Source organism: Sceloporus undulatus, chromosome 8 (assembly GCF_019175285.1).
Source record: "Sceloporus undulatus isolate JIND9_A2432 ecotype Alabama chromosome 8, SceUnd_v1.1, whole genome shotgun sequence".
NCBI lineage: Eukaryota > Metazoa > Chordata > Lepidosauria > Squamata > Phrynosomatidae > Sceloporus > Sceloporus undulatus.
This window is the reverse complement of record NC_056529.1, coordinates 31,891,046-31,916,971: the sequence shown is the minus strand read 5'-3', so window position 1 is coordinate 31,916,971 and position 25,926 is coordinate 31,891,046. Positions and strand designations below refer to the sequence as shown.

At 45.2% G+C, this 25,926-nt stretch overlaps 1 protein-coding gene across 2 annotated transcripts; it reads right to left on the bottom strand.

Moving 5' to 3' along the window:
• Nucleotides 1–902: 902 nt before the first annotated feature.
• Nucleotides 903–22,149, bottom strand: RHBDL1 (rhomboid like 1). 2 transcript variants are annotated; one of them, XM_042438191.1, is made up of 8 exons: nt 22,060–22,149; nt 12,116–12,283; nt 7,906–8,130; nt 7,352–7,500; nt 6,650–6,762; nt 2,594–2,694; nt 1,745–1,805; nt 903–1,237 (listed from the first exon to the last, which is right to left on the bottom strand). In XM_042438191.1, the coding sequence occupies exons 1-8, from the start codon at nt 22,096–22,098 to the stop codon at nt 966–968; spliced, it is 1,128 nt and encodes a 375-aa protein (XP_042294125.1). In that variant the 5' UTR covers nt 22,099–22,149; the 3' UTR covers nt 903–965. The 2 variants fall into 2 exon arrangements, with proteins under 2 accessions (XP_042294125.1, XP_042294124.1); XM_042438190.1 differs by having other exon boundaries at nt 12,125–12,283.
• Between the last annotated feature and the right edge of the window lie 3,777 nt (nt 22,150–25,926).

Sequence of the window (25,926 nt, the reverse complement as noted above, 5' to 3'; positions counted from 1 at the left end):
TGCCAAGGAGTAAACTGTACCCATCAGTCCAGGTAGCTCAGTATTGGACTCTCCAGCGACTTGGCAATGGCTCTCTAGGGAGGATCAAACCCAAGACCTTGCGCATGCAAAATTGGTGCCCTGCCACTGTGACATGGAAAAAATGCATGGTTCCATCTCTTGTTTCCTTCCTTCCAGAGGAACCCCAAGCAGCTCCCAGGGAGAAGAACTTCCTGCTCCAAAGGCATGACTCTTCCCACCTTAACTTTCTATGGATTCAAACCTTTTTCTTTAGAAACTGAAACACACGGATGGTAAGAAAGCAATGGTTAGCTGCCATTGGGAGCCTGCTGAAACCAAGCAGAAGCCAGGAACAAAAGGTTCAAAAGGAAATGCAGGGGGAAACAACACTTGAGAGAGGAAGGAATGATCTGAAGGCCTCTGCTAAGGGTTCTAAGCAGGTCTGGGTAAGACTGGGGCTTGGGTGAGACACCATTTTGGGAACTGGGGAAAGGTTGGGATAAAGGGCTAGTAACCCACCCTCACACTACCTGCCCTGTCCCCAAAACATAAATCCTCATGCCTAAAAGGGAACAGATGAGCACGCACTTGTGAAAGAAAAAGAATTTGTTTCTAGGAACCGAGGAGCACCTGTTCTGCAGGTGAGGTTTGGCATACGAAGGGTTTTGGGGACGGAGGGATTCATTCATTCATTTGTGGGCTGCCAACTGTCTGTGCAACTATCCTGCCTCTCTGCAGGAGCCTAACACAGGTTCTTTTTTTTTTGGTTTTCTGGCATCTGGCGGAAACATCATTTCAGAGACGCGACGTGCGCGGCATGCGCTCTGGGCTCCTTGGCTGGCATGCACCAGGCCAGGCTTGCCCTCCTGCCCGCCCGCCCTCCCTGTCCCCCTCCCCAGTGATGTCTGCAATGTTGGGCACTTCCAGGTTAAGTGTTGCAGAGAGAACTGGGGCTGGGCAGACCGCTAAGGAGGAGGTGGAATCTGTGCCCCTAGAAGGTCGTAGGCGAAGATGTTCCAGAAGATGGCAAAGACCAAGAAGGTGGCGTAAGAGAGGAGCACAACCCACCACCCGCACTGATCCTGCAGGTTCTCCTCATAGCTCCGGAGGATAGTCAGGCCCATGCTGATGCCTACGATTGCCCCTGCCAGGTGGGCCATGAAGCTCGGCTGGGGGCCCGAGGAGGGCAAGGGGGGCGAAAAGCGCAGCCAGACGGCTCGGCCCACCTCAGAGCTCACTGCAACAGAGAGAGAAGAGGAATGGGGGACTATAATTCAAACAACAAAGTATTGGAAATAATTTGTACATATTTTTTTAAAAATACAGTTGGCCCTCCACATTTGCGGCTTTAACTTTTGTGGATTTGATTATTTGCACTTTTGATTAATAGGTACTCTCTAGGAATCTCTGTGTCTGCCAGAAGTTGATTCTGTTACGGTTTCACTTTGTGCTGTATGCACCCCTCGCAACATGCTAGTGATGTCACTGAGCACAGCCACACATCTTCTATCCATGGACCCCTGCTATCCAATAGCCACCAAATGAACATAAAGTGGGGCACTAGCAACTCAATGGAGGGCTCTGGAGGGAGTGAGAAGGCAACAATAGTCCCACTCCAAAACACAAGCTGTCGCTCAACATGTTGCAATAGATGCATGGGTCTAGTGATGGACACAGGTGAAGCCAACACAGTAAGGAGAAGATTGCTCTGGAAGAAGGAGAAGGGAAGAAGAGATATACTTACTGCACACCAGTGCCAGCACCATGCGGAGCAGCTTATATGGACAGCGCATTCCTGCCCAGTTCTAGAAATGGAGAGACAAAACAGAAGCTTCTGTGGACTAAACTTTAACTTCGATCAGAGGCAATCTGTTATGAGTCACATTGAGTGTCGTTCACGTCAAAAGCAAGGTATAAAATCTTCTAAATGAACAAAGCGCTCAACTAACCTGCTCTCTAACATTAATGTACACAGATGGAGGGAGACAAACCACCCCATTTTTGTGAAGTCATTTCCGACTTATGGCAACCCTAAGGTGAACCTGTCCCAGGGTTTTCTTGGCAAGTTTTTCCAGAGGGGGGTTGCCCTTGCCATCCTCTGAGGCTGAGAGAGTGTGACTTGCCCAAAGTCACCCAGTCAGTTTACATGGCCGAGCGGGGATTTGAACCCTGGTCTCCAGAGTCCTAGTCCAACACTCAAACTGCTACACCACACTGGCTCCCATCTTATATCCTTATATTACTCCAGTTATTCCTCACCTGGAGCTGATGGGACCCAAAGCCTCAAACCCCTGAATGGGTACAAGGTTCCAAATCTGCTAATGGCAAGTTTATTTAATAGTGGGTTTCAGACAAACCCAAAACAAAGTGACTCAATGAGGGCTGAGCCAGTCCAGTGGCCAGAGAATGCTAGCCAAAAAGTGGGACCAGGAGGGGATGTAATGGAGTCTCTGGGAAAAGGTTGTGGCTGGCAAACAGTCAAGCAGCCTGAACAAAAGCATTACATGCTGCAACATCTTGCTGCAGGGAAAGGGATGCTGGATGAGAGGATGGAGACCATATCAATAGCATAGCCCTATTCCACCATTCTTACCATAACAACGTTGGCCAGATGTGCTGAGCAAAGAGCGTAGACTCCCCCTGAGCCTCCGACCAAAGGCGCTCTCATGTCTGTGATGGAGACGGTCAGAGAACCTGCGGTAAAAAGAAAAAGGCGGGAGGCGAGATGCCATTTTCATCAGCAATGTCAGATTGGCCTTGGCATGAGGCTGGGAAGCCATCTATACTTACAGTTATAGTGAGATCTTGTAGCACCTTTGAGACTCACCGAAAGAAAGAAGTTGGTAGTATGAGCTTTCCTAGACTTCAGTCTACTTTCTCAGATGCCTATATATGAAGTCTATGAAAGCTCATGTTACCAACTTCTTAGTCTCAGAGGTGCTACCAGATCTCTCTGCATACTGATTCTACAGACTGACACAGCTATACCTTTAAATTCTACATAGTTATAGCACTACGATTCTGCTTTAACTGCCATGGTCCCATCCTATAGGGATGGGAGGGTCAGGGAGGGTTTGGAGTACAATGGTAACAAGCAATTATTGTACTTTTATGGATGTTTTTAGTGTTAGCCACTTTGATCTTTTGGAGAAGCGGGATACAAATAATAATAATAATAATAATAATAATAATAATAGAAACCTGTGTTTTTTGTGAGGCACCAACACTCTTTGGCAAAGAAGGCTTAAGATCTTGTAAAACTACAGACTCCAGAATTCCATAGGATGGAGCTACACCACTTAAATTGGTGTCAAATTGCATTATTTCTACAGTGTAGATGCACCTCAAGGGCAGATTTCTTATTTGGGAGCACAATGCCTTCATTTTGCCCCTGCTCTGCATAGCTTTGTTGTTCTTGTTCTTTACTTTCAAGTCCTTTCCGACTTATGGCAACCCTATGATAGGATTTTCTTGGCACGTTTCTTCAGAGGAGGTTTGCCACTGCCATCCTCTGGAGCTGAGAGAGTGTGCCATGCCTGAGGTTGCCCAATGAGTTGACATGGCCGAGCCAGGATTTGAACCCTGGTCTCCAGTGTCACAGTCCAATGCTCAAGCCATTACACCACACTGGTCCTCACCCTTGGTTAAAACCTTCCACTCCTCGCAGGCGTTTCATCTTTCTTTCATCCTGAATTTGGGTTTTAGTTTTCCAGGCTTTAAACCCCCTTTTAACACCTTTCGCATTCCCAAACACCATAATAATTTTTAACATTGCAATATTGGAATTGGTTCCCTTATTGTTTCGGTTCTTTCTCTTGGCATTTTCTTGACTTTGCCAGATTTTTATGACAGTAAAAGTGCAACCGCACAATACAGAAATCAATCGGCCCAGTTCATTAGATAGATAAATAAATGTCGGATAGAAATTTGCAAGGACAAAAAGGCCAGGGAAGAGTTAAAAAACCTTACACAGAGACACCCGGTCCCTACAAACGGCAGTCCTGATTTGATCAAGCCTTCAGCAGTTGCTATTTCTAGGTTAAGAAAAGATTCACACCACATCAGGCTGCGCATTTAACGCATTTAACGTCACATCTGCTTTGGCCCTAAGAGCGGAGATCTAAAAATAATCCAATAGGCCTTGTGTTACCAGCGGTGAAATCGTAGCCAACTGATTGCCGGAGTTTTTATCCATTCATATCTCGGGAGATTTGCATTTCAATGAAACAAATACCAAAGGGGAGAGGGAATCATCTCTTGTTTTTAAATGACGGCACACAAGTGCCAGAGATGCGGGGAAATAAGCATTCCCTTGTGTGTGAGCGAGCGTTTGTGGATATTTGTAGGTAAAGGTTGTGTCTTCCTCATCCGAAATGCTGAAATCCAAAATATTCCAAAATCTGAACATTTCGGGTGGCTGAGAGAGTGACACCTTTGATTTCTGATGGTTCAGTGCAAACCAACTTTGTTCCATTCACAAAAGTGTCAAGATGTTCCCTTTTCATTTTGTACAATGGACATTTTTTACAAATGTTAAATAGTGCAAGGAGGCAGTGAGACCGATTTAAAAGGTGAATAATCACTCTTTTCGGCTGCTGCCACACTGCGGAATTAATGCAGTTTGAGACTGCGTCGATTGCCATGGCTCCATGCTATGGAACGAAGGGATTTGTAGTTTGTTTTGGCACCAGCGCTCTCTGACGGAGCAGGCTGTCGCCAAACTACAAATTCTAGAATTCCATCACATTGCACCATAGCAGTTAAAGCAGCAACAAACTACATTAATTCTGCAGTGCAGATGCAGTCCAAATGTCTTCCAGGAGAGACAGCTTGCCCTTGTTTTACAGAAATGGACAAGACAGAGGTTTCTGGGGGGCAATGAAAACAGCCACAGAGAGCCCCTTCCAGCCCCACGGCTGCCCACCTTTGTTTTAAACTATCCAAGGTTTTAAAATAATAATAACACCAAGTGATCCAGTCCATGAAATTATTTGTTGACCACATGCAGAATTCCCCATCGTACCTTGAATTTTAAAAAAGACATGGAAAGAAATGGTCCTGCGTGTTAAAGACCATATATACTCGACTATAAGTTGACTTCATGTATAAATCTAGGGCAGGTTTTGTGGCCAGAATTATGGATTTTGATATGACCCTTGGATAAAACAAGGGTAAAATGTAGAGGGATGTAATAAAAGATCTGAAGGATGAAGCAAAGGAAAACAATGCCAAAGAACTTAGAAAATCCGGACAGCTGTGTTTATACTGAAGACTGAATGGATGAGAGAGGAGAGCGGGATCAGTACTTCCAGAACGGATTACACTCTTGCCTTTCACCATTTTTAATAAGAATTAAAGTACAGTACTTAGACTGACCCATGGATAAGTTGACTCTGGTTTGTTGTATCTTATATGTTGTGTGTATATGTTTTTGGAAATGTATGAATTAATAAATGTATTGTAAAAGAAATAGAAGAAGTATGAGGAATTGCAAGGAGAGTCCCCCAACACACAGACCGCCTCTCTGTTCTCCGGAGACAGCTTTGCTGAGACAGCAGCATGCGAGTGGCGGAGAGTGTGATGGTGTGGTTTGATGAGGAATTGTTCACCCTCCATTTCACTCTCTCCTCCGCCTCTTTCCAAAGATGTGGCTTTGTGCATGTTGCATTAATTGTCAAGGGGTTCAGTAATACCTCACTTGCTAGTAAGCACTCTCCAGAGCCCTGTAATTTTTGGGGGGGGGGGGGAGGGGAAAAAGGCTATCTTTTCCTCCAGCAATGTGTGTGTGAATTACTGTATGGACCCTGGAGATCATGTACTCCTATGCAATCCAAGGAGCACTGCAGAGAGGAAAAACCCTTGGTGGGAGGCAAAGTATAATCACAACCCAAATCCACAAATCAGGGCTGTCTTCTTGGCCCGCCAAGATGCACAAAATACATGACGCAAGCTTTTGAAGCGGCTGCTTCGAAAGCTTGCCTCATGTACTTTGTGCATTTTGGTGGGTCAAGAAAAGTAGCGCTGTTTTGTGGGTTTGGGATTTCATTGTACTTTTGCATCATGTATTTTGGGCATTTGGGATGGTTAAGAAAGGCAGCACTGTTTTGTGAGTTTGGGATATCAGTGGCACTGCGATACAAATAAATGTGCCCCAGTGTGACACAATGGCAAAGAAGGTGACACAGGGAGGCCATTTTGAGCAGAAGCCCTTTAGAGAAGACAGCAGCTGGAAGAATACTGCAGAAGTGTATTATGTGCTGAAAGAGCTACGCTGGTGTCATCAGGGGTATAAATCTTCATAAACTTCATTCTCACAGGCAAGAGTGAATAATTCTGCCATTTCTCTCTTTGCTGCAAGAATGTTGTCAAATGCTGCACAGTTTTTGTTAGGTAGATGGAGAACGCAAGACTGGGTGAGACACATTGATGAGGAGGGCAGGGGAAAGGTTTTTTATGACTGGGTTTCATGACTGATTCAGATTGGAAACACAGGGTGCATCTACATTGTAGAAATAATGCAGTTTCACGCCACTTTAAACTGCCATCTTGTGAAATCCTGGGAGATCTAAATATCCCCCCAAACTACAAATTGCAAAATTCCATGGCAATGAACAATGGCGGTTAAAGCCGTGAGACCAGTCCGACTCACCTGCCAAAACACCTGCGAGGTAGAGGAAGCTGATGCGAAGGACGCCGTGGACCATTTCGAGGGGCACCCCAATCATCAGCTGCAAAAGGGCATTGAAGCCTAACTGTTCCAACCTGGAAAGAGACAAGAAGGAGGTAGCCACAAATTTCCAGGACAGAACAGACACCATTCAGGTCACCTTGGCTTTAAAAGAAAGAAAAGGAGCTTTCGCTGTGCGCAACACATTTATTGGAGTGTATAGCTCATCCCTATGAACAGTGGGGTTGCTTTTGAGATGCAATGTAGGGTTGCCACACTGGATCCTGTAACTTTCATCCAACCTTCACTTTTGGGTTGCATCCCCCCTGCAGGAATAATCCAGTTTGACACCACTTTAACTGCCATAGCTCAAGACCATGGAAGTCTGGAATTGTAATTTAGTGAGACATTTAGCCTTCTCTGTCAGAAAGCTCTTGTGCCACAGCAAACTACAAATCCAAGAATTTCACAGGACTGAGCCATGGCAGTTAGAGTGGTGTCAAACTGGGTTGTTTCTGCAGTGCAGATGCATCTTGGCCAGTTGCTGTCCAAAGAAGGAACTTTCCCCAAAACTCTGTTCATCACCACTCAGATCTGTGCAACTTTGACCACTTCAGACCGATCATGGGTTTCACTCCTGTAAGAAATGGGTAAAAATTATAGGGAGACCCATGAAATACCTACCCCACATGCATAAACATGTACGTGAGGAACCTCCAGGCGCGCGCGCGATGCCCTGGATGGTAGACCAGGGGGCTCTTCATGTACTCCGGATGGTACGTCTGCAGCACCCACTTGTTCAACCGGGCCCCATAGCAGAGAAACACGATGATCTAATGGGAAAAGGGAGAAATTATTTTAGGATAGCCTATTGTAAGGAGACCAGGGTTCAAATCTCCACTCCACCATGGAAACCCATTGGGTGACTTTGGGAAAGTCACACTCTCTCAGCCTCAGAAAATGACAATAGCAAGCCCCCACAACTTTCTAGTCCTCATGCTTGCAAAATAAATATTATTGTTTTGGCAAGTTGTACCCCACCTTGAGAAGAGGCAAGAAATAAATAAATTTTATTATTATTATTATTATTATTAGTAGTAGTAGTAGTAGTAGTAGTATTAATGAGTTATGGCAAAACAGTCATTGAAGCTCTCAAGAACCAGCTGCTCTCTTTTTCAATGTTAGCTATTTCTTTCCCTCAGAGCAGTATGTCTTCTAGAGATGCCCTCTTGACACACCTGGGTTAGTGTGACGACTGCCATGAATACTGGTGGCGGACAAGCGCGGTGTTGGTAGAAGTACCACCGCCGATCCATCTCACAGGGCAGGATCTCATACGCCACATAGCGGACAAAACGCTTGTAGAAGCCCAGGCCGGTCTCATCCAGGAGTCCATCCCGGGGCAGTGCCCTCTGACCATTGGCGATGGCTCGCTTGAAACTGCTGGACCGCTTGCTGCTGATCTGAAAAGAGAGACCATGATGTGCAAAAGCAGGCAAAGGATAATAACGTATGCATTGAGAATTTGCCCTCCCAAATGCCACTGAAGATGTCCCTGAGCCAAGATGACCTACTCCGCAAATGCTATGCCCACCACAAAATCAGCTAGACAGTGAGTGGCATGCAGTGAATTCACTCATCCTGATACTTTCTACATCCACATCTTCACAGAATCAAAGAACTGGAAGAGAAGTCAAGGGCCAACCAGCATTGAGCTGTGGCAGTTAAAGCGGTATCAAATTGCATTAATTCTACAGTGTAGATGCAACCAGAGAACCAGCGTGGGGTTGTGGTTTGAGTGTTGGAATACAACTCTGCAGACCAGGGTTTGAATCCTAGCTCAGCCATACAAACCCACTGGGTGACCTTGGGCAAGTCACACTCTCTCAGCCTCAGAGGACGGCAAGGGCAAACCCCCTCTGAAGAAACTTGCCAGGAAAACCCCACAATAGGTTTCTCTCAAGGTTGTCATAAGTGGGAAAAGACTTGACACTTGACAAAGTGGCATGACATTATTTCTGTGGACCCTGAACATGCCAGTAAGTCCTGCAGGTGTTATATGTGTTTACAAATGGTCTCAATCCTCTTCATAGTTAGGGTTACCAACTGGCCGATAGCTTCTGTACCTTTAAGGGTTGTGTATTATAGGGCACCGGATTCAGCCTGATCTTGCAAGCAAAGCAGGGTCAGCCCTGGTTAGTACTTGGACGGATGACTGCCAACGAATACTTGGAGCTGTAGGTTATATAGTCAGTCCTCTTTATCCGCAGATTTTTTATCCATGGATTCAACCATCCATGGCTTGAAATATATATATATATATATATATATATATCCCCAAAAGCAAACCTTCATTTTGCCATTTTATATAAGAGACACCTTTCTAATATCCCATTGGGTTTAATGGGACTTGAGCATCCATGGGTTTTGGTATCCACTGGGGGTCTGGAACCCCAGTGGATCCCACTGTATTTCAGAGGAAGGGACAGTCAAAACCCCTCTGAGTATTCCTTATCTAAGAAAAAACTACTAAATTCACAGAGTCTCCATAAGTGAAGAGGTGACTGGAAGGCACATACACATACACAAGAGCCAACCTTGGTCCCTTTTCGACAAATGGTGGAGACCAGGGTTCGATTCCCAGTTCAGTCAGGAAACCCAATGGGAGACCTTGGGCAAGCCACACTCTCTCGGCCTCAGGGAAAGGCAATGGCAAATCTTCTCTGAACAAATCTTGCCAAGAAAACCCCAGGATAGGTTTGCCTTAGGGTCGCCATTAGGCTTGAAGGCACACAGCAACAAATGCAACCATTCAAGGCACAGGCACCCTCTCCGGTTTTCGCTTTGGCAACCCTATCCACCACTGTCATCCTGATGTACCCCTTCCTGCCGCCGTCCCACCTCCACACCATCTTGAGATCAGCAATGTCTGGAGCAAAATGAAGCTCACTTTGGGAGCGTGCCATTGCATTGAGGAATTGGCTTGCAAGGCACACGGTCCCATCCGGAGTGGGCCCTGCTCACATCTCTTCTTGCAGGTTCAGTCCGGCACTCCACTTGAGCCAATTAGGGAGAAATTATTGAGCATTAAGTATTCATCGCTGAATAGCTGGAGGAGACTTAATGCTTTTGTGGAAGGAAATTAGAGGAAAGGCGGAGGGAAAAGGCAGGGAATCAGCCTGACATTATCCCATAAAACTTTTTCCTGGACCCTTTCCAAATCCAACTTTCGGCAACCTTTGGTATCTTAATGTATCCAATCTGCTTGGATTTCATTTTCACTCTTTTATTGTTGCTTTGTTCTAATTTTATCCTGATTCCCCCTCCAAGGAGGTCAGGGCAGCATGCCTGCCTCTTCCCTCCTGTTTTAACCTTACAACAGCCCTGCAAGGCAGGTCAGGCGGAGAAGCAGCAGTTGGCCTAAGGTTGCTAAGTACGTTTCATGACTCAGGGAGGAGTGGAAGCTCCAAAGTCCCATTTCACTCATTCATTCAACCTTTATTTGGCATACAAGTCCCAGGTCAACACTCTAGGGATGCATCTGCACTGTAGAATTAATACAGTTTGATACCACTGTAATTGTCACTATTCCATCCAACAGAATCCTGGGATCTGTATTTTGTTGAGGAACCATCACTCTTTGGCAGAGAAGCCCAAGGACCTTGTAAAACTGTAAATTTCACGATCCCATAGGATGGAGCTGCGGCACTTAAAGTGGTGTCAAACTGCATTATTTTAACAGTGTAGATGCATCCTAACCAGATGGGTCTCAGCCTTGGGCACTTCAATTCCTTGAAGCCCCAGCCAGCATGGCCAATGGTCAAGGTTTCTGGGACCTTCCCCATAACCATTTAGGCTGCATCTGCACTACAGAAATAAAGCAGTTTGGCACCCCTTGAACCGCCATGGCTCAATGATATGGAATTCAGGGATTTGTAGTTTTATGAGATATTTGGCCTTCTCTGGTACCATCACAAACTATAAATCACAGGGTTAAATAGCAATGAGCGGTGGCAGTTAAAGCAGTGTCAAATTGCATTATTTCTGCAGTGCAGATGAACCTTAGCCATCAAACGGTTGTCCAGATAGAAAGCTCATTCTTGTTGGAGGAAGGAGAGTAGGGAGAATGCCAACCTAGTCTCTTCGTCTCTACCGCTTGGAAACTTTTACAATTTGGAAACCCTGGAATCTGTCTCCTCTAACCTTGCCATTTCCCCTGTTCCTGGCTTGTCCATTGCCTCATGAGCACTGTTAAAACAAATCCCAAATTTCCGATTCCCGACGTTTTTCAAAATTTGTTTGCTGACAACCTGGGTTCTTCAACAAAACCATGGAACAAGGAAATAATGAGAATGAGTCTTTCGGAACAGAACTGTATTGATTTGTTTTAGGGTGCCAGACATTTGAAGGGCGGCGATAAAAGTTGATAAAAGAAAAGGATTGTAACAGGAAACATATTGCGAAGTAGCCATGTTGGCCATATAGTAAAGTACAATGACATCCTGTTAGAATCCTGTAGTATTCTACCAGACGTATTCTAACTGTGGATGCTGGGGGATGGGTTGTGCTTAGCATAGCTTGTAGAGATGGTGATATGTAGTGCTAGGCTGGACCAGGTGTGAGTTATTTAGTGTCCTTGAGAGGCTGGCCTGCAGAGACTTGAAATGCAGTTTCGTTTCTCAGGGGATAGGGATGGAGGATGGGAACTAGTGCTGGGAAGGAGGGGTCCTGTTGCGCGGGCTTTTGCTAGGGGTGGAGTGCTTTGGATTCGGGGGGGGAACTTATGCATTGCTTTGGCTGGGAGGGGTCAGTCTCAGCTTAGAAGGACATCGCTGATTTTGGAGCCTTCAATAAAGTTCAGTTGTTTCAATAAACAAGCTGACTGATTGATTGTCCAGGATTCTGGTCCACACTCTGACAATCCAAAATGTACAAAACAAAGATACTTTCACTGAGCCAACCAAAATGCACAAAATATAGTAAGACCTTTGTATCCACTGGGGTTTGGTTCCAGCACCCTTTGTGGATACCAAAATCCGTGGATGCTCAAGTCTCATTCAATACAATGGCACAGTAAAATGGCGACCCTTGTATAAAAGGGCAAAATCAAGGTTCCCTTCTTGGAATTTATATATTTTATAAATATTTTCAAATTGAGGATGCTTGAAGTCATGGGTGAAAAAAATCTGTGGATGTGGAGGGATGGCTGTACATGTTGCATGCTGTTGAAGCATCGACAACTTCTTCATCAAGCAATGGTGATAAAAATCATAATGGAGGGGGGGGGGGGAAATACAGGCCACTCTATTAAGAATGAGCCACATTGATAAGTTACTTCATTTAAAACATATTTAGTGACCAAAAAAGGTAATATCCCAAGATCTAGCAGAGAGAGGAGAGCTTATGATCAAAAAGTGGTGCGGCCACGGTGTGGCTGCTGGTACTCACGCCACTGACCAGGTCTACCAGCTCCTGGTAGCAGATCTGTCCTTCGTCGTTGCTGTGGGCCAGTGCCACCAGCATTTCCAGTTTGGCCGGGTCCAAGGGCAGTTCATGGCTGTGCACCAGGCTGGCGAAGGTCTCCACGCCGATGAAACCAGTGTTGTCAGGATCAAGCTGCCAAAGGAGGTCAAAAGAGTTAGCACCAACAAAGTAGGTTCGCATCAAGAGTTGCAAACCAACTTAGACATCCTTGGTGTATGTCATTCTATCCGAGTTGCAAGACTCAATAGTAGCTAAAGAAACCAGCGTCCTGAAAAATGCAAATGTTCTGTTTGGAAACAGAAGGAGAACAAGTTCCTAGACCTTATGGCACTAAAGCAGAAGTGGAGAAACTGAAGACCTCCAGATGGTGCTGGACCACAAATCCCAGATTTCTCCACCACTGGCTATGCAAGCTAAGGGTTCATCTGCTTTGGAGAAATAATGCAGTTTGACACCACTTTAACTCCTATGGCTCCATCCTACTGAATCCTGGGAATTGTAGTTTTGTGAGGCACCTCCATGCTTTGGCAGAAAAAGCTAAAGACCTTGTAAAGCTACAAATCTCAGGATTCCATAGGATGATGCTACAGGACTTAACGTGGCATCAAGCTGGATTATTTGTGCAGTGTAGATGCACCTAGGATTGATGAGAGTTGTGGTCCATATCATAATCCATGTAGTCTACCCTGTCAAATTGAAATAGTTGGAGAGATGTGAATTCTTGACTTAAATATTGCATTCATCATTCAAAAGGAACCCATATTTTTAATTTTTTCATTAAAAGATTTGATTTTACCCCTAGACTAGCATCTCACTGTCTCCAGGCCTGAACTTTCAACATCTTTACTCTAAAAATTGCTGCACAGTTTTAAACCGACAGCTGGTGAAGAGTTGGGACACAGAATTGGATGCTGAATAGGATTCCTCTTGACTGGGGCTGCATCTACATTGCAGAATTAATTCAGTTTGACACCACTTTTATCTGCCACAGCTCAATGCTATGGAATTCTGAGACCTGTAGTTTTGTGAGCGACTGAACTTTCCGTTGGGTCGCTCTGGTGCCAGAACAAACTACAGATCCCAGGATCCCATAGGATGGAGCCAAGACAGTTAAAGTGGTGTCAAACTTCATTATTTCTGCAGATTGGGATAGACAGATGGTTTCAACGTCCTCCATAGTTCTTTGCCCATCTCTTTGCCCAGAATCAGTTATCTGGGGAAAAGAGAAGGGCAACCATGGCCAACAGGAAAGCAATAGGGAGGGCAAGGAAATCTCAAGGCATGCAAAAATAAAGGTTTTATGGACTTGGTGCATTTTGAAATGCCACTCTTCCTCAGGGATGCTTGAAAAGTGTTCTGTGGTGTGCTCTGCAACCAAATGAATCAATTACTTGACATAAATCTAGCCGCATTGGTTAATTTCTGCGATTTGGTCTTGGGGGTTAAATGAATTTGGGAGAATGACATCGAAGCTGGGTTGTCTCTGAAGAAGGCGCTCGAAACAGTGCTCGGCTTTACTTTGGGCTCTGGATTTAGGAATGCAGTTGTATGCTCGCAAACAGTTATTCCTTGCTTTCCTTGTAGAGATGTAGTCCATAAAAGTAACTTTTCCATGGTGCCTGGTCTAGTATACATCAGCTGCCTATGCTCCATCAGGACCCGGCCATTTGTCATAGTTTCTGGTATGGCCCCCTTCCAGCCCTGTTTGGTGATTCCAAAGACTAAACCTGGACCCTTTTGCATGCAGAGCATGTGCTTTGCCAGGGTGCTGTGGACCCTTCTCACACACCATATGTCTCACAGCCAGGAAAATTACATTTCTAGTTTCTAGGTGCCCTTTGTGGGCACTGCATCACTTTAAAAAATTAAGTGCCAACCCCAGATAACACTTAATAAATGATCTGAAATGCCTAAACCCCTTGTGTCAAATGTTTCAGCAAGCAGGTACCTGCAATGTCCCTGGCTGGAATGGGGAAAATCATAGAAGGATACAACGCAGCCCAACCTGAAAGCTTGCCCCAGGCGCTTTAGGAATAAAAAGTTTAACTGAGTTTAAGGGTGCATCTACATTGTAGAAATAATGCAGCTCGACGCCACTTTAACTACCGTGGCGCCATCTGACAGAATCCTGACCCTCTTTGGCAGAGAAGACCACATGTAGAACTATAAATCCTTGTAGCTGGTGCTTGCAGATGTCATCTAGACCTCAAAAAGCAATGGTGGTGGATGCCCACTGAGACCAGTGGGGTCAGCTGAAACAGAGGCAACTATATCTAGACTGCTACCTTACCTCCACCTTTGCAAAAGTCTAAGTATCCCTTGTACCCCTCTTCTGGCTGGAAGAAGGGTTAGGAATTAAGCGGGCAGTACCCCTTGAGCCAAAACGATAGGATCCCACAAGATCTCAATGGCTCCTGGACATACAGGATGAGAAAAGAAAAAGGAATCTCCGTTATCACTTTCCAGGGACTGGAGACCACAAGGAGTCCTCTCTAATTCTATCTATTATTAGCCAGGAAAGGGGTGTGAAGTTTGAGGGCAGAGGACCAGTGACAGGCTGCTCACAAAAACTATTTCCACACTCCATGCCAATGTGTATGATCACAGTCTGTGAGCTTTATTATTGCATGAAAAAAGAAAGCCAAAATGGAGCGGGAGAGTAATGGTGTTCTCCATGCCTCTCCGCATGCCATCCTAAGGGAGATGGTGGTAAAAGCGTATCTTATGCCAAATGGTTTTTTCCAGTGAGACAATGAGAAAAGGAAGGAGAAGACATTGATGTGAATGCCAATCTTGCAACTGCCACCCAACAGCAACATTTCACACTTGAGGAGTCCTGGGACTGCCATTTCAATAGAAAAAGGATACCCTAACCACACTTGTCAGACACAGCAGCAATGGGTTGGCGGCAACATCATGCAATATATATTGTAAGTTGTTATCATTGTTGTGTGCCTTCAAGTCGTTCCTGACTTATGGGGTCCTTACGGCCAAACGAGGAACTGAACTCTGATCTCCAAAGTCGTAGTCCAGCATGCAAACTATGCTGGCTCTCCATGTCGGTCATGTTGTTGCTGTGTGCTTTCAAATCATTTCCGATTTATGGTGACCCTAAAGCGACCATATTGTGAGGGTTTTCTTGGCAAGATTTTTTCAGACAGGGGTTGCCTTTGCCTTTCCTTGTGGCTGAGAGTATGTGACTTGCCCAAGATCAACCAATGGGTTTCAAGACAGAGGAATTGAACCCTGTCTCCAGAGTCGTAACCCAATGCTCAAACCACTACGCCATGCTGGCTCTCCAAGTATTGTTACTTTATGACTATAACCATGGTTTAAAAGCCGCTTGTAGTCATCTCCATATGCACTTGTTGCCGCCACGCTCAACAATACAGACAGCTAGCCAGTGTCCCCTCTGCACAAAAAGGTAGGCACCAGTCCTATGTGTACAAAGGGGGCAAAGGGAGGCAACGGTTGGCAGACACACCCCTGGCATGGCAGGAAAAGGAAAAGCAACAAAGATAGCATCGATTGTGGTGCTGGCACCATCAGACCTTGCGTGCTTCTGAAGGAGGGACTGGTGGGTGGCAGTGGCACAGATACTCGCTCTATTTAGAGCTGGCATTTTTCTTTCTTTTTTCCCTTTTTTAATGCCAGGCTTCAAAGGGTCTTCGAAGCCAAGGCGTTTAGGGAGTGCTGAAAACTGCCTCTGGCTTAATTACGTCTATATTTATGCTTTTGTTTTTCTTCGTTGTCTTACAGATGCTGATGCTCCTGTTCTTCCCAACAGCCGAGTTGTGAAAAACAATTTAGGCTTTTGTGGTTTTCTCATTCTCTGTGTTAAATATACTTGGGCCTCATTCCCGCTTACAAAAAAAAGCAGTTTGTGATCTGAATTGATGGATCGATTCAACAGTGAAGAGTGGTTCCCACAACATTTGCCCTGACTGCATTTTTTCCCTTGTAAAATAACCCACTTCTGGTTCACATTCACAAATGAATCAGTTCAAAACGGACCTGCTCCAGCCGGCCAAAGAGCAAATTTAAATCGATTCCAATCTGCATCTGGTTCACACTTGAGCAGAACTGATTAATCCAAAAAGATGTGAGTTAAATGGGTCTGGTGCATGGTCCCCCTCGCCGAATCATTTCAGCGATTCGATTTAAGTGGGAACCAGGGTCATTTGAACCAGTTCAGATAGAATTGTGATCCAGTTTAAAAGGTAGTGGGAATGAAGCTCTGGCTCCACTGGAAAAGTGGGTTCTGTATTTTGGAAAGGAAGAAATGACCGCGCAGAACAAGGGTAGGCAACCTGCGGCCCGCGGGCCGTATGCGGCCCGGCGAGGCCTTGGGACCGGCCCCAGCCTGGTCCTGCCGCCGATTGCCGCCGGGGCCTTTGGCCTCTTGCGGAGGGGCATGGTGGGACAATTGTCTATAGAAGCCTCAGAAACATGCATTTATCTTAACTTTTTTTTATATAAATCAGCACATTTTTTTGCATGTCCTCCATTTTTTTTTATAAAAAAGTGTCCCCCATTTGAAAATTTTGTCCTACATTTGTCCCGGTTTATTTATGTATTTAATATTTTAAAAATTTATTTACTTATTTATTTTTTGGCTTTGGCCCTCCAGTTGTCTGAGGGACAGCAACCCGGCCCCCGGCTCAAAAAGGTTGCCTACCCCTGGCGCAGAATATCATATTAAACGTCAAGATGCCCCCATTTGAATTGCATCCAAAGTTCGCAAAGAGATGCCAAGTCCCTCTCAGTTAGGGTTAGCCCAGGTTAAATGCCTGTTGGGTGGTACAGTCAGTCAGTTGTTATTGTTATGTGACTTCAAGTCACCATTTGACTTAGGGAAACACAACCACAGGGCTTTCTTGGCAAGATCTGTTCAGAGGGAGGGTTGACATTGCCTTTCTCTAAGGCTGCTCCTACACTGCAGAATTGATGCAGTTTGGCACCACTTTAATTGTCACGGTTTCATCCTATGGAATAATGATATTTGTAGTTTGTGGTGGCACCAGATTTCTCTGACAGAGAAGACTAATTATCTCACAAAACTATACATCTCAGAGCGCCAGGCAAAGAGGCACCAGTCTGCTTTTATTCTGCAGTGCCAATTAATCTTAAGGCTGAGAGAGTGTGACTACCCCAAGCTCATCCAGTCACTCTCCATGGCTAAGCGGGGATTTGAACCTTGGTCTCTCAGAGTCCATTTCAGCACTCAAAGCAACAGTATACTGTTGCGATACAGATATACTTCAGCTAACAATCTAGAGACTAGCCACACTGCAGAAATAAAGCAGTTCGGCACCATTTTAATTGTCACAGCTCTGTCCTGTGGAATCTCAGGATACGTAGTTTGGGGAGGTATCCAGCCGGGTCAGTTAGGTAATTCTGGTGCCTCACCAAACTACAAATCCCAGGATTATGTAGGACAGAGTCATGGCGGTCAGAGTGGTGTCAAACTGCTTTATTTCTGCTGTGCGGATGCACCCATAGATGTGCCCCTGGGCATGACTTCTTCAACAGAATATTTGATACCAGACGCAGAAATAACAGGGAAAGAATAAGGATAAATTGGCCGCAAATAAAAGAAGAGCAGTTCAAGCAGCTTTTCATCCAAGGCTAAGGATATATATGCACATGTGAAATGAAAAAGCCAGGCCAGGTAAGTTTTGCATAATTAAACAAGAACATTTTAAATGTTCCAGAAACCAGCTTCTTCCTAAATGTATTCAGGGATGATTTGTGTCTTTCTTGCGTCACTCGTCGCTTTTCATATAATTTCAATTTCGGTGGCCAGGCTGATAGCTTTATGCTTCTTTAACATCCGGGTGGTAGCTGCTGAAATGGGTTGATCTCTGTTTTCTATTCAGGCATACACAGTTAGGGGCTTTGGAGAAACCTGAACCTGCAACCTGTTTGTTGTAGGTAGACACAACACAGTTACAATAGGATCCGCTAGACTAGAACAACTTGGTATTTCTGATAACTCAGACTAAGGTTATATAGTGGGACAGATTGTCTATTTTATTGCGTATCCCACTCTTTCCCAGCTCAAGTTTTATTGCAGATACACAGCTGTAATAAGAGCGACTGCGCAACTTTCACGGGGTAAAGTGTTTAAACCCCCAATTTTCACCCATGTGATAAAGTCCGATGTTGCAGATTACTGAACTTCACTGAATTTTGCAGTGCAAAGTTACTTGTACCATTGCAGCCTATATAGTTGCAGTGCTATTTAAATGGCGAAGGAAGATTGTGAGGTTCAGGTGGTTCCTGGTAGTATACCTGTTGCTGCTGCTGAATGAAAAACAGGACTTTTAAAAACCATTTGAATTAATGTTGTGAAACAGGAAAGCAATGTCACAAAAATACTACTATAGCTGTTACAAAGTATAGGTTGAATCTCCTTTATCTGGAATTCCGAAATCCGAAGACCTCCAAAATCCAAAACATTTCTGGTCCCAAACATTTTGCATAAGGGAGACCCAAACTGTATTCGGGTAAAACTATAATGTTAACTATTTTAAAGAGCAACTTGCCCAGTGTGGTGTAGTGGTTTGAACGTTGAGCAACAACTCTGTAAACCTGGGTTCAAATCCCTGCTCAGCTATTGGGAATTATTGGCTGGCCTTGGGCAAGTCGCACTCTCTCAGCCTCAGAGGCAAAGGCAAAGGGCTTCTGAAGAAACCTTGCCAAGAAAACCCTGTGATAGGGTTGCCTTACGGTCGCTATACAACTTGAAGGCACACAACAACAATAGCAACAACTTTGCAAGGATGGCCAATGACCCTTGTCAACTAGCATCTAGTCATTTCCATTTTAAAAAGATTTTGTCTTAAACTGGGTGCCGCCTGGGTGGCATCTTGTTTGGTAGTAGAGCCAAGGTGGCATAGCGGTTTGAGCGTTGGACCACAGCTCTGGAGACCAGGGTTCAAATCCTGGCTCAGCAATGTAAACTCAGCTTGGGTAAGCCACACTCTCTCAGCCTCAGAGGATGGCAGTGGCAAACCCCCTCTGAAGAAACATGCCAAGAAAACCCTATGGAGTTTATGACATGGGAGGTATCCCCTGCAGAAACAGGATTTAAAATGGGATTTAAAACCTGGAAAAAAAACCTTAAGACCTGCAAAAGCGCAGTTGATTTTCAGACACGTCGGGGTTAACGCAACATTAAACTGGCTAGAAAGTCAACAAAACGCTATTCTTTTTTACTCTTGAGATTTTTTGGAAGTAAAAAGAATAATGTTTTGTTGACTTTCTAGCCAGGTTAATGTCGCGTTAATACACCTTAACGGCGACGTCGTCTGAAAATCAATTGCGCTTTGGTGTGTCTTGTTTACTTTCTGTCTGGGTTAATGTTGGGTTTACCCGGCCGTCGTCTGATAATAAATCTGCTTTTGTGGGGGGTCTTCACTTTAAATCCCGTTTTTGTATGCGATCCCTCCCATGTGATAAACTCCTGTTAGTTTCGCCTTAGGGTAGCCACAAGTCAGGAATGACTTGAAGTCACACAACAACAACAACAACAACAACGCCATGCTCCTTGGAAGTTTCTGGATGTGCAATTCTGCTTATCACCCACAACAAAAGTTAATGGGTAGCTGCAAAAACATCTCTGTCAACCATCACGACTCTCTCCCTTGCTCTATACGCACCAGGGCATGTGCGTCTACACAACACTCCAAAGAAAGGGTCAAGGCCCGCCAACCCCGATATTGCTATGCATATTTATACACACTATTGCCAGCCTTTCACTCTGGTGCCAGCCATATTGCATAGCAATAGCAAGTACATTTCTATTACCATTTATCAGTGCACTTAAGCACTCTCTAAGCAGTTTACAAAGTATAAGCTATTGCATCCACCAATCCGGCAAACTTCGGCTGACACTCGCAAGCCAGCCAAGTGACAATGTATGCCAATGTTTCAAGAAAGTCCAAAGATGGAATTCTGGGTGCATCTCCACCGTAGAAATAATTTAGTTTGACATCACTTTAACTGGCATGGCCCCCATCCTACAGCATCCTGGGGTTGGTAGTTTGCACTCTTTGGCAGAGAAGGCCTTGTCAAAGCAGCGCCAACCTTTCCTCTGCCTGGCACCTTTAGGTTTGGCAAAGACGGGCACCAAGAAGAGAGAGTGGAAGAGATGGCACCTCTCTCAATCCATCAACTCTTCCCTCCATCGCATCATGGCAGCTCCAAAAGTTTTTGCCACTCTGCGCCACTGTGACTCTTTTGGCACAAAGGTGGACAAGGCCCCACAAATGTAGGACAAACCCAAGGACAATGTGACCAAATGAAAGCTAAACATACTCACATAAACATGAATTCATACTTCTCAGTCATGCTCAAAACAGAGGACATTTTGGAATCAGCGGGGCATATTTTATAACAATTGTATTTCTGGATTAACCGTTGACTTTGATACTATATGAGTATGATTGTTGGGATTAGGATAGGTATTATTACTATTATTAATAATTATTATTATTTTATTTTCTTATATCCCGCCTTTCTCCCAATACAGGGACTCAAAGCAGCGAATAACAAGTATTAATCCTTATGGCAAAGCCAAAGTTAGGTTAGGTATATAACTTAGGAACAGTTGGAAAGAGTTAGTATTGTATTGCTAGTATTGGAAGTTAAGCACAGAAGATCAATTATAAGGACGGAACTGATAATATAGAAGAGAACTGTAAATCAAGTAGATCTGTATTAATTGTGCTTATGCTTTTTTAACCATTGAATTTGATAATATATGAGTATGATCATTGTGATTCTGATCGGCCCGAATCCGGATAGCAAAGTTGCGTTGTATATATTGTAACTTCGGAACAGTTGGAAAGAATGAGTTGGACCATGAAATATATTGCTAGTGAAGCACTGAGGATCAATGATAAGGATGGAACTGATAATGCAATAATGTGAATATTTATTTGGTTTGGTTTTTATTAACTTTGTAATCCACGTTTTAGCTTGGTCTTTTCAAATACTGTAACCCGCCTTGAATCCCATCATGGAGAAAAGCGGGATAGCGATCTTGGAAATAAAGGAATAGATAAATGTAGAAGATGGGTAGATCTATATTCATTGTGTTCATGCTTTTGTTATAAATATATATGTTAAAATAAATAATATTATTTAAAAAATAATAATACAGAGGGCATTTTGGAATCCTTCCTTGACAAGAAGGTTGGAATGGAGGACACATCTGAGGAAAGGAGGACGCCCGGTCACCCTGCATCATCACCATGCCAAGCAAAGTGCCAGAGCAGGGTGGGTTTTCCAAAATGCTCACCATGGACCTCTGGGGAGTTTCCACCTCTGGATCTTGGAGAGAGAAGGTGGCAAAGCATCTGTGGCCCAGATGGATCCACCTTGTGGGCACTGTGCCCTACACAACCAACACATATATATATATATACCCACTGAGCACTGAATGACCCACCACACACACACACAGAAATCCACACACAAGTCCTTTCCTCCTTTGCTGACTCTAAATCCACCACCATCTGCTTCTGCCTCCCAGCCCTACATTCAGAGATGCTCTTTGCCAACCTAGATGCCCACCACCAACCAGCCTGGCCCAGGACTTATGGGGGGAGGGGGAGTTTCAGGAAAAAAGCATTTCCTACTGAACACCCCCCCCCTATCTCCTTACACACACAACATGCACACACACGTGTCTGTCCGGTTGGCACCTTGCCCACTCTTCATCTTTCCTGGCATCACCCTGGCACCTCCTTTCAGGGAGGCTGAAAGGCAAAAGGGGGCATCAACCCACCCTCCCTCACCCACCCTCTGTGCCCACTTGGGGAGAGATGGCACCCCGATGCCAAGAGGGGGAGGAAAAGGCTTTCCAAAAATGCCTGGCAAAGGGGGCATCCTGGGCTCACCTGCTCCTGGATGAGCTGCAGCAGGGAGCTGCGATCCATAGATGCCTTCCTGAGAGCCTCAGCAGCAGCAGCAGCAAGCAAAGCAGCAGCATCCAGGCTCCGGAGGCGAGTGGCAAGGCAGGCAAAGGGGGAGGGCGAATGGGCAGCCTATGGCAGGCTGGCAAAGGCGGGGAGAGGAGGCTGCGGGGCCGGGGAGGGCCGCCTGGCGCAGGAGGAGAGGATGCCAGGGAGACCCAGGGCCCAGGAGGAACAGCCCTTGGCTGGGTGGGTGGGTGGCGTCACCTGGCAGGCCAGGACATCCAGGGCATCCCTTGGGTTGGCATCACCTAGGAAACCAGGGCCCCCAGGGGCATCCATTGGGTTGGCAGGGCCCCCAGGTGTATCCCTTGGGTTGGCATCACCTGGGAGACCAGGACTCCCAGGGGCATCCCTTGGGTTGGCAACACCTGGCAGACCAGTGCCCCCAGAGGCATCAGTCCATTGCAGTCATTCTATAGGTTAGGGTTTGATTCCTGATCAGCCATGAAACCCACTGGATGACCTTGGGCAAGTCACACTCTCTCAGCCTCAGGGGCAAATGTCTTCTGAACGAATCTTACCAAGGAAACCCCTTGTTCGGTAGTGGCCTTAGGGTCGCCATAAGTCGGAAATGACTTGAAGGTGCACAACACACATGCAAAGGTGTATATGTATATGTGTATATATGTGTGTGTGTGTGTGTGTGTGTATAGGGACAGCCAGTTTCCATCCACGCCTAAGATCTGAGAGCTGTAGTGGTTTGAGTACTGGACTATGACTCTGGAGATCAGAGTCCCGACTTGGCCATGCAATCCATTGTGTGACCTTAGGCAAGTCACACTCTCTCAGCCTCAGGGGAAGGCAATAGCAAACTCCTTCTGAAGGAACTTGCCAAGAAAACCTCATGATAGGTTTGCCTGAAGTCAGAAACGATTTGAAGGCACACAAAAATTGCTTTGCTCTGGTGCCGCAGCAAACTACAATTCCCAGAATTTCATAGCATTCAGCTATAGCAGTTAAAGCGGTGTCAACCCAGATTATTTTTGTAGTAACGGATATAACCAGCATTGGCTATTTCTTCTCTATCAACTCCATGAGCCTTGATCAGAGATCTCATTTTAAGGAGGTGCTCAAATGCTGTATATTTTCTTTAGAAGTTAGCAGTGTGAACCATGCTTATCTTCATGTCATGAAAGCAACCGGCCTACAAATCATCCCCATTTATCAAAGGCGAATGGATTTTTCCCCTGGTAAATTGGCAACATGGCCTTCAAAATGTAGGGATGGATGGGATGCTTATTCCAGTCGCTTTTGATAAGAATGCATCCAAATGTGCAAATCTCCTCCTCTTCAGAGCAGAAGGGAATCAGAATTGTATAATATAACTGTGGATATAAGAGACACCGAAATCATAGATTTCTCCATCTTGACCAAGTGCTCAGCTTTCCCCGGTATAGAAATACTATGCACTAGGAAGGCTAGAGATCTGGGGTCCTATACATGCAAGCCCTATATATGCTCTTGCATTGAGCTTTGCCCCATCTATCGCTGTTCTCTACACTCCTCCCAGAGCAGAGACACAATGGGGCTTCTTTCTAGTCTACAAGCGATCGCTCCCCGGAACGTGTGAATATGCATTGGACAGTGATGAATATTCAGCCTGCCCAGATCTGAGCATTTCATGATCTGCTAACCAGCTGCCAGAGTGCCAGCATCACATATCTCCACTTTGCAGACGATGGTTAACCAGGTAGAACAATCGTTCAGTGAACACACCTTGTCTCAGTCTTTACTACTCCTTGCTTAAGAGGAAAGTAGCCAACTTTGCAACAAGCTCTTGCAGCACTGCTTTAACCTTAGCCTGATACGCCAACACGTTTATTGTTATTAACCGGCCTTCTGCCATGGCGACGATATGGATGAGACGCATCCAAGACCTCTTATCATCCACTGCTCTGCTTAAATCTTGTAGATCCAATGGCCTCCTTTATTGAGTTTACCCAATAGCATGCAGTTTCGCTCTCTAGTACCTTCTATTTTCCCTAGCATTTTGGTCTTTTCCAATGAGTCGTGCCTTCTTGCGATGTGCCCAAAGTATGACAGTTTCAACTTTATCATCTTGACTTCTAGGGGTATTTAAGGCTTGATCTGCTCAAGGATCCGTTGGTTTGTCTTTTTGGCCGTCCAAGGTATCCCCAGCACTCTTCTCCAGCGGCACATCTCTAATGAATTGGTTTTCTTTTTAATCTGCTTTTTTTCACCGTTGAACTCTCACATCCATACTTGGTGATGGGAAATACAACATCTTGGACAATTCTGACTTTAGCATTCAGTGTTATGTCTTTCCACTTGGAAGAAGTACAGAAGAACGGGACCTATATCTTCCACCCGGGTCAGAATTCAGTACCCTCCAACCATCCTGATTTAATCTTTGCCAATTCCGCTTTTGCAGCCGCTTTTAAAATGCCCCCTTTTCTCTCTCATTTTCCTCTTTCTGCCTTTGTCCTTCATTCACCTTCGTTGGTCCAAACTAAGCTCAAAGTGCAAAAAGTAGTTTGCACCCAGTTAACTCAGCTAGGAGGAAAGAAGAAGAGGGGGCAGAATCCTGCCCTTCTCAATAAAGGGTTAAAGGTAAAGGTATGAATATCTAGTCATATCCGACTGTAGGGCAGTGCTCATCTCCATTACTAAGCCAAAGAGCCAGCATTGTCTGTAGATGACTCCTGTGGTCATGTGGCCAGCATGACTGCACTGAATGCTGTTACCTTCCCACCAAAGTGGTACCTGTTTATCAATTTGCATTTGCATGCTTTTGAACTGCTAGGTTGGCACAAGGTGGGACTAGTGATTGGAGATCACCCCATCATGCAATGCTTGGGCCTCAAACTGCCAACCTTCCAATCTTCCAATTGTCAGAACTGGTGTCTTATCCACTAAGTCACCACATCCCTTGCCCTTCCCAGTAGACTCTGGCAAAAGCAAACTTTTGTGTCTAGATCAAGAGAATAGTGCCACTATATTCTGCTTTGGTCAGGCCCCACCTAGAATATTGTGTCCAGTTCTGGGCGCCACAATTCAGAAAGGACATTGAGAAACTGGAGCGTGTCCAAAGGAGGGCAACAAAAATGGTGAAGGGTCTGGAAACCATGCCCTATGAGGAACGACTTAGGGAGCTGGGGATGTTTAGCCTGGAGAAAAGAAGGTTAAGAGGTGATATGATCGCCCTGTTTAAATATTTGAAAGGATGTCATATTGAAGAGGGAGCAAGCTTGTTTTCTGCTGCTCCAGAGAACAGGACCCGGAACAATGGATGCAAGCTGCAGGAAAAGAGATTCCACCTGAACATTAGGAGGAACCTCCTGACAGTAAGGGCTGTTCGACAGTGGAATGCACTCCCTCGGAGGGTGATAGAGTCTCCTTCCTTGGAGGTATTTAAACAGAGGCTGGACGGCCATCTGTCAGGGATGCTTTGATTTGGATTTTCTGCATGGCAGGGGGTTGGACTGGATGGCCCTAGTGATCTCTTCCAACTCTACGATTCTATGATTCTATGATGCAGCCTCTCCTAGCGTGAAAGTGCATCCTATTTCATAACTTTGGCCATCTTGACCATAACCTGATCTTGCTTTGTGTATCAGTTTTCACCTGTGAAACATTGGAGGGAATGGACTTTCCTTCCCAGGCCTTTGTGCATCACTGTACACGCCAAAGATAGTGCCCTTTCTCCACATTGGTCCCCGTGTGATCTTTTCACAACTCTAGTGTGTTTAACCTGTCCATCGACTATAGTGCCAACAGCGGTGTCTATCCGTCTGACAAGCTGTTCCTTGAACATTTAGAAACACACAC

What these genes read in the sequence shown, in the direction of transcription:
- RHBDL1 (XM_042438191.1), bottom strand. Translation starts at nt 22,098, where the DNA reads ATGGATCGCAGCTCCCTGCTGCAGCTCATCCAGGAGCAG. An exon ending in TGGTAGACCTGGTCAGTGGC is followed by an intron (nt 8,131 to 12,115) that starts GTGAGTACCAGC and finishes CTCTCTTTTCAG; the next exon opens with ATCAGCAGCAAGCGGTCCAG. An exon ending in CAGTCGTCACACTAACCCAG is followed by an intron (nt 7,501 to 7,905) that starts GTGTGTCAAGAG and finishes TTTTCCCATTAG; the next exon opens with ATCATCGTGTTTCTCTGCTA.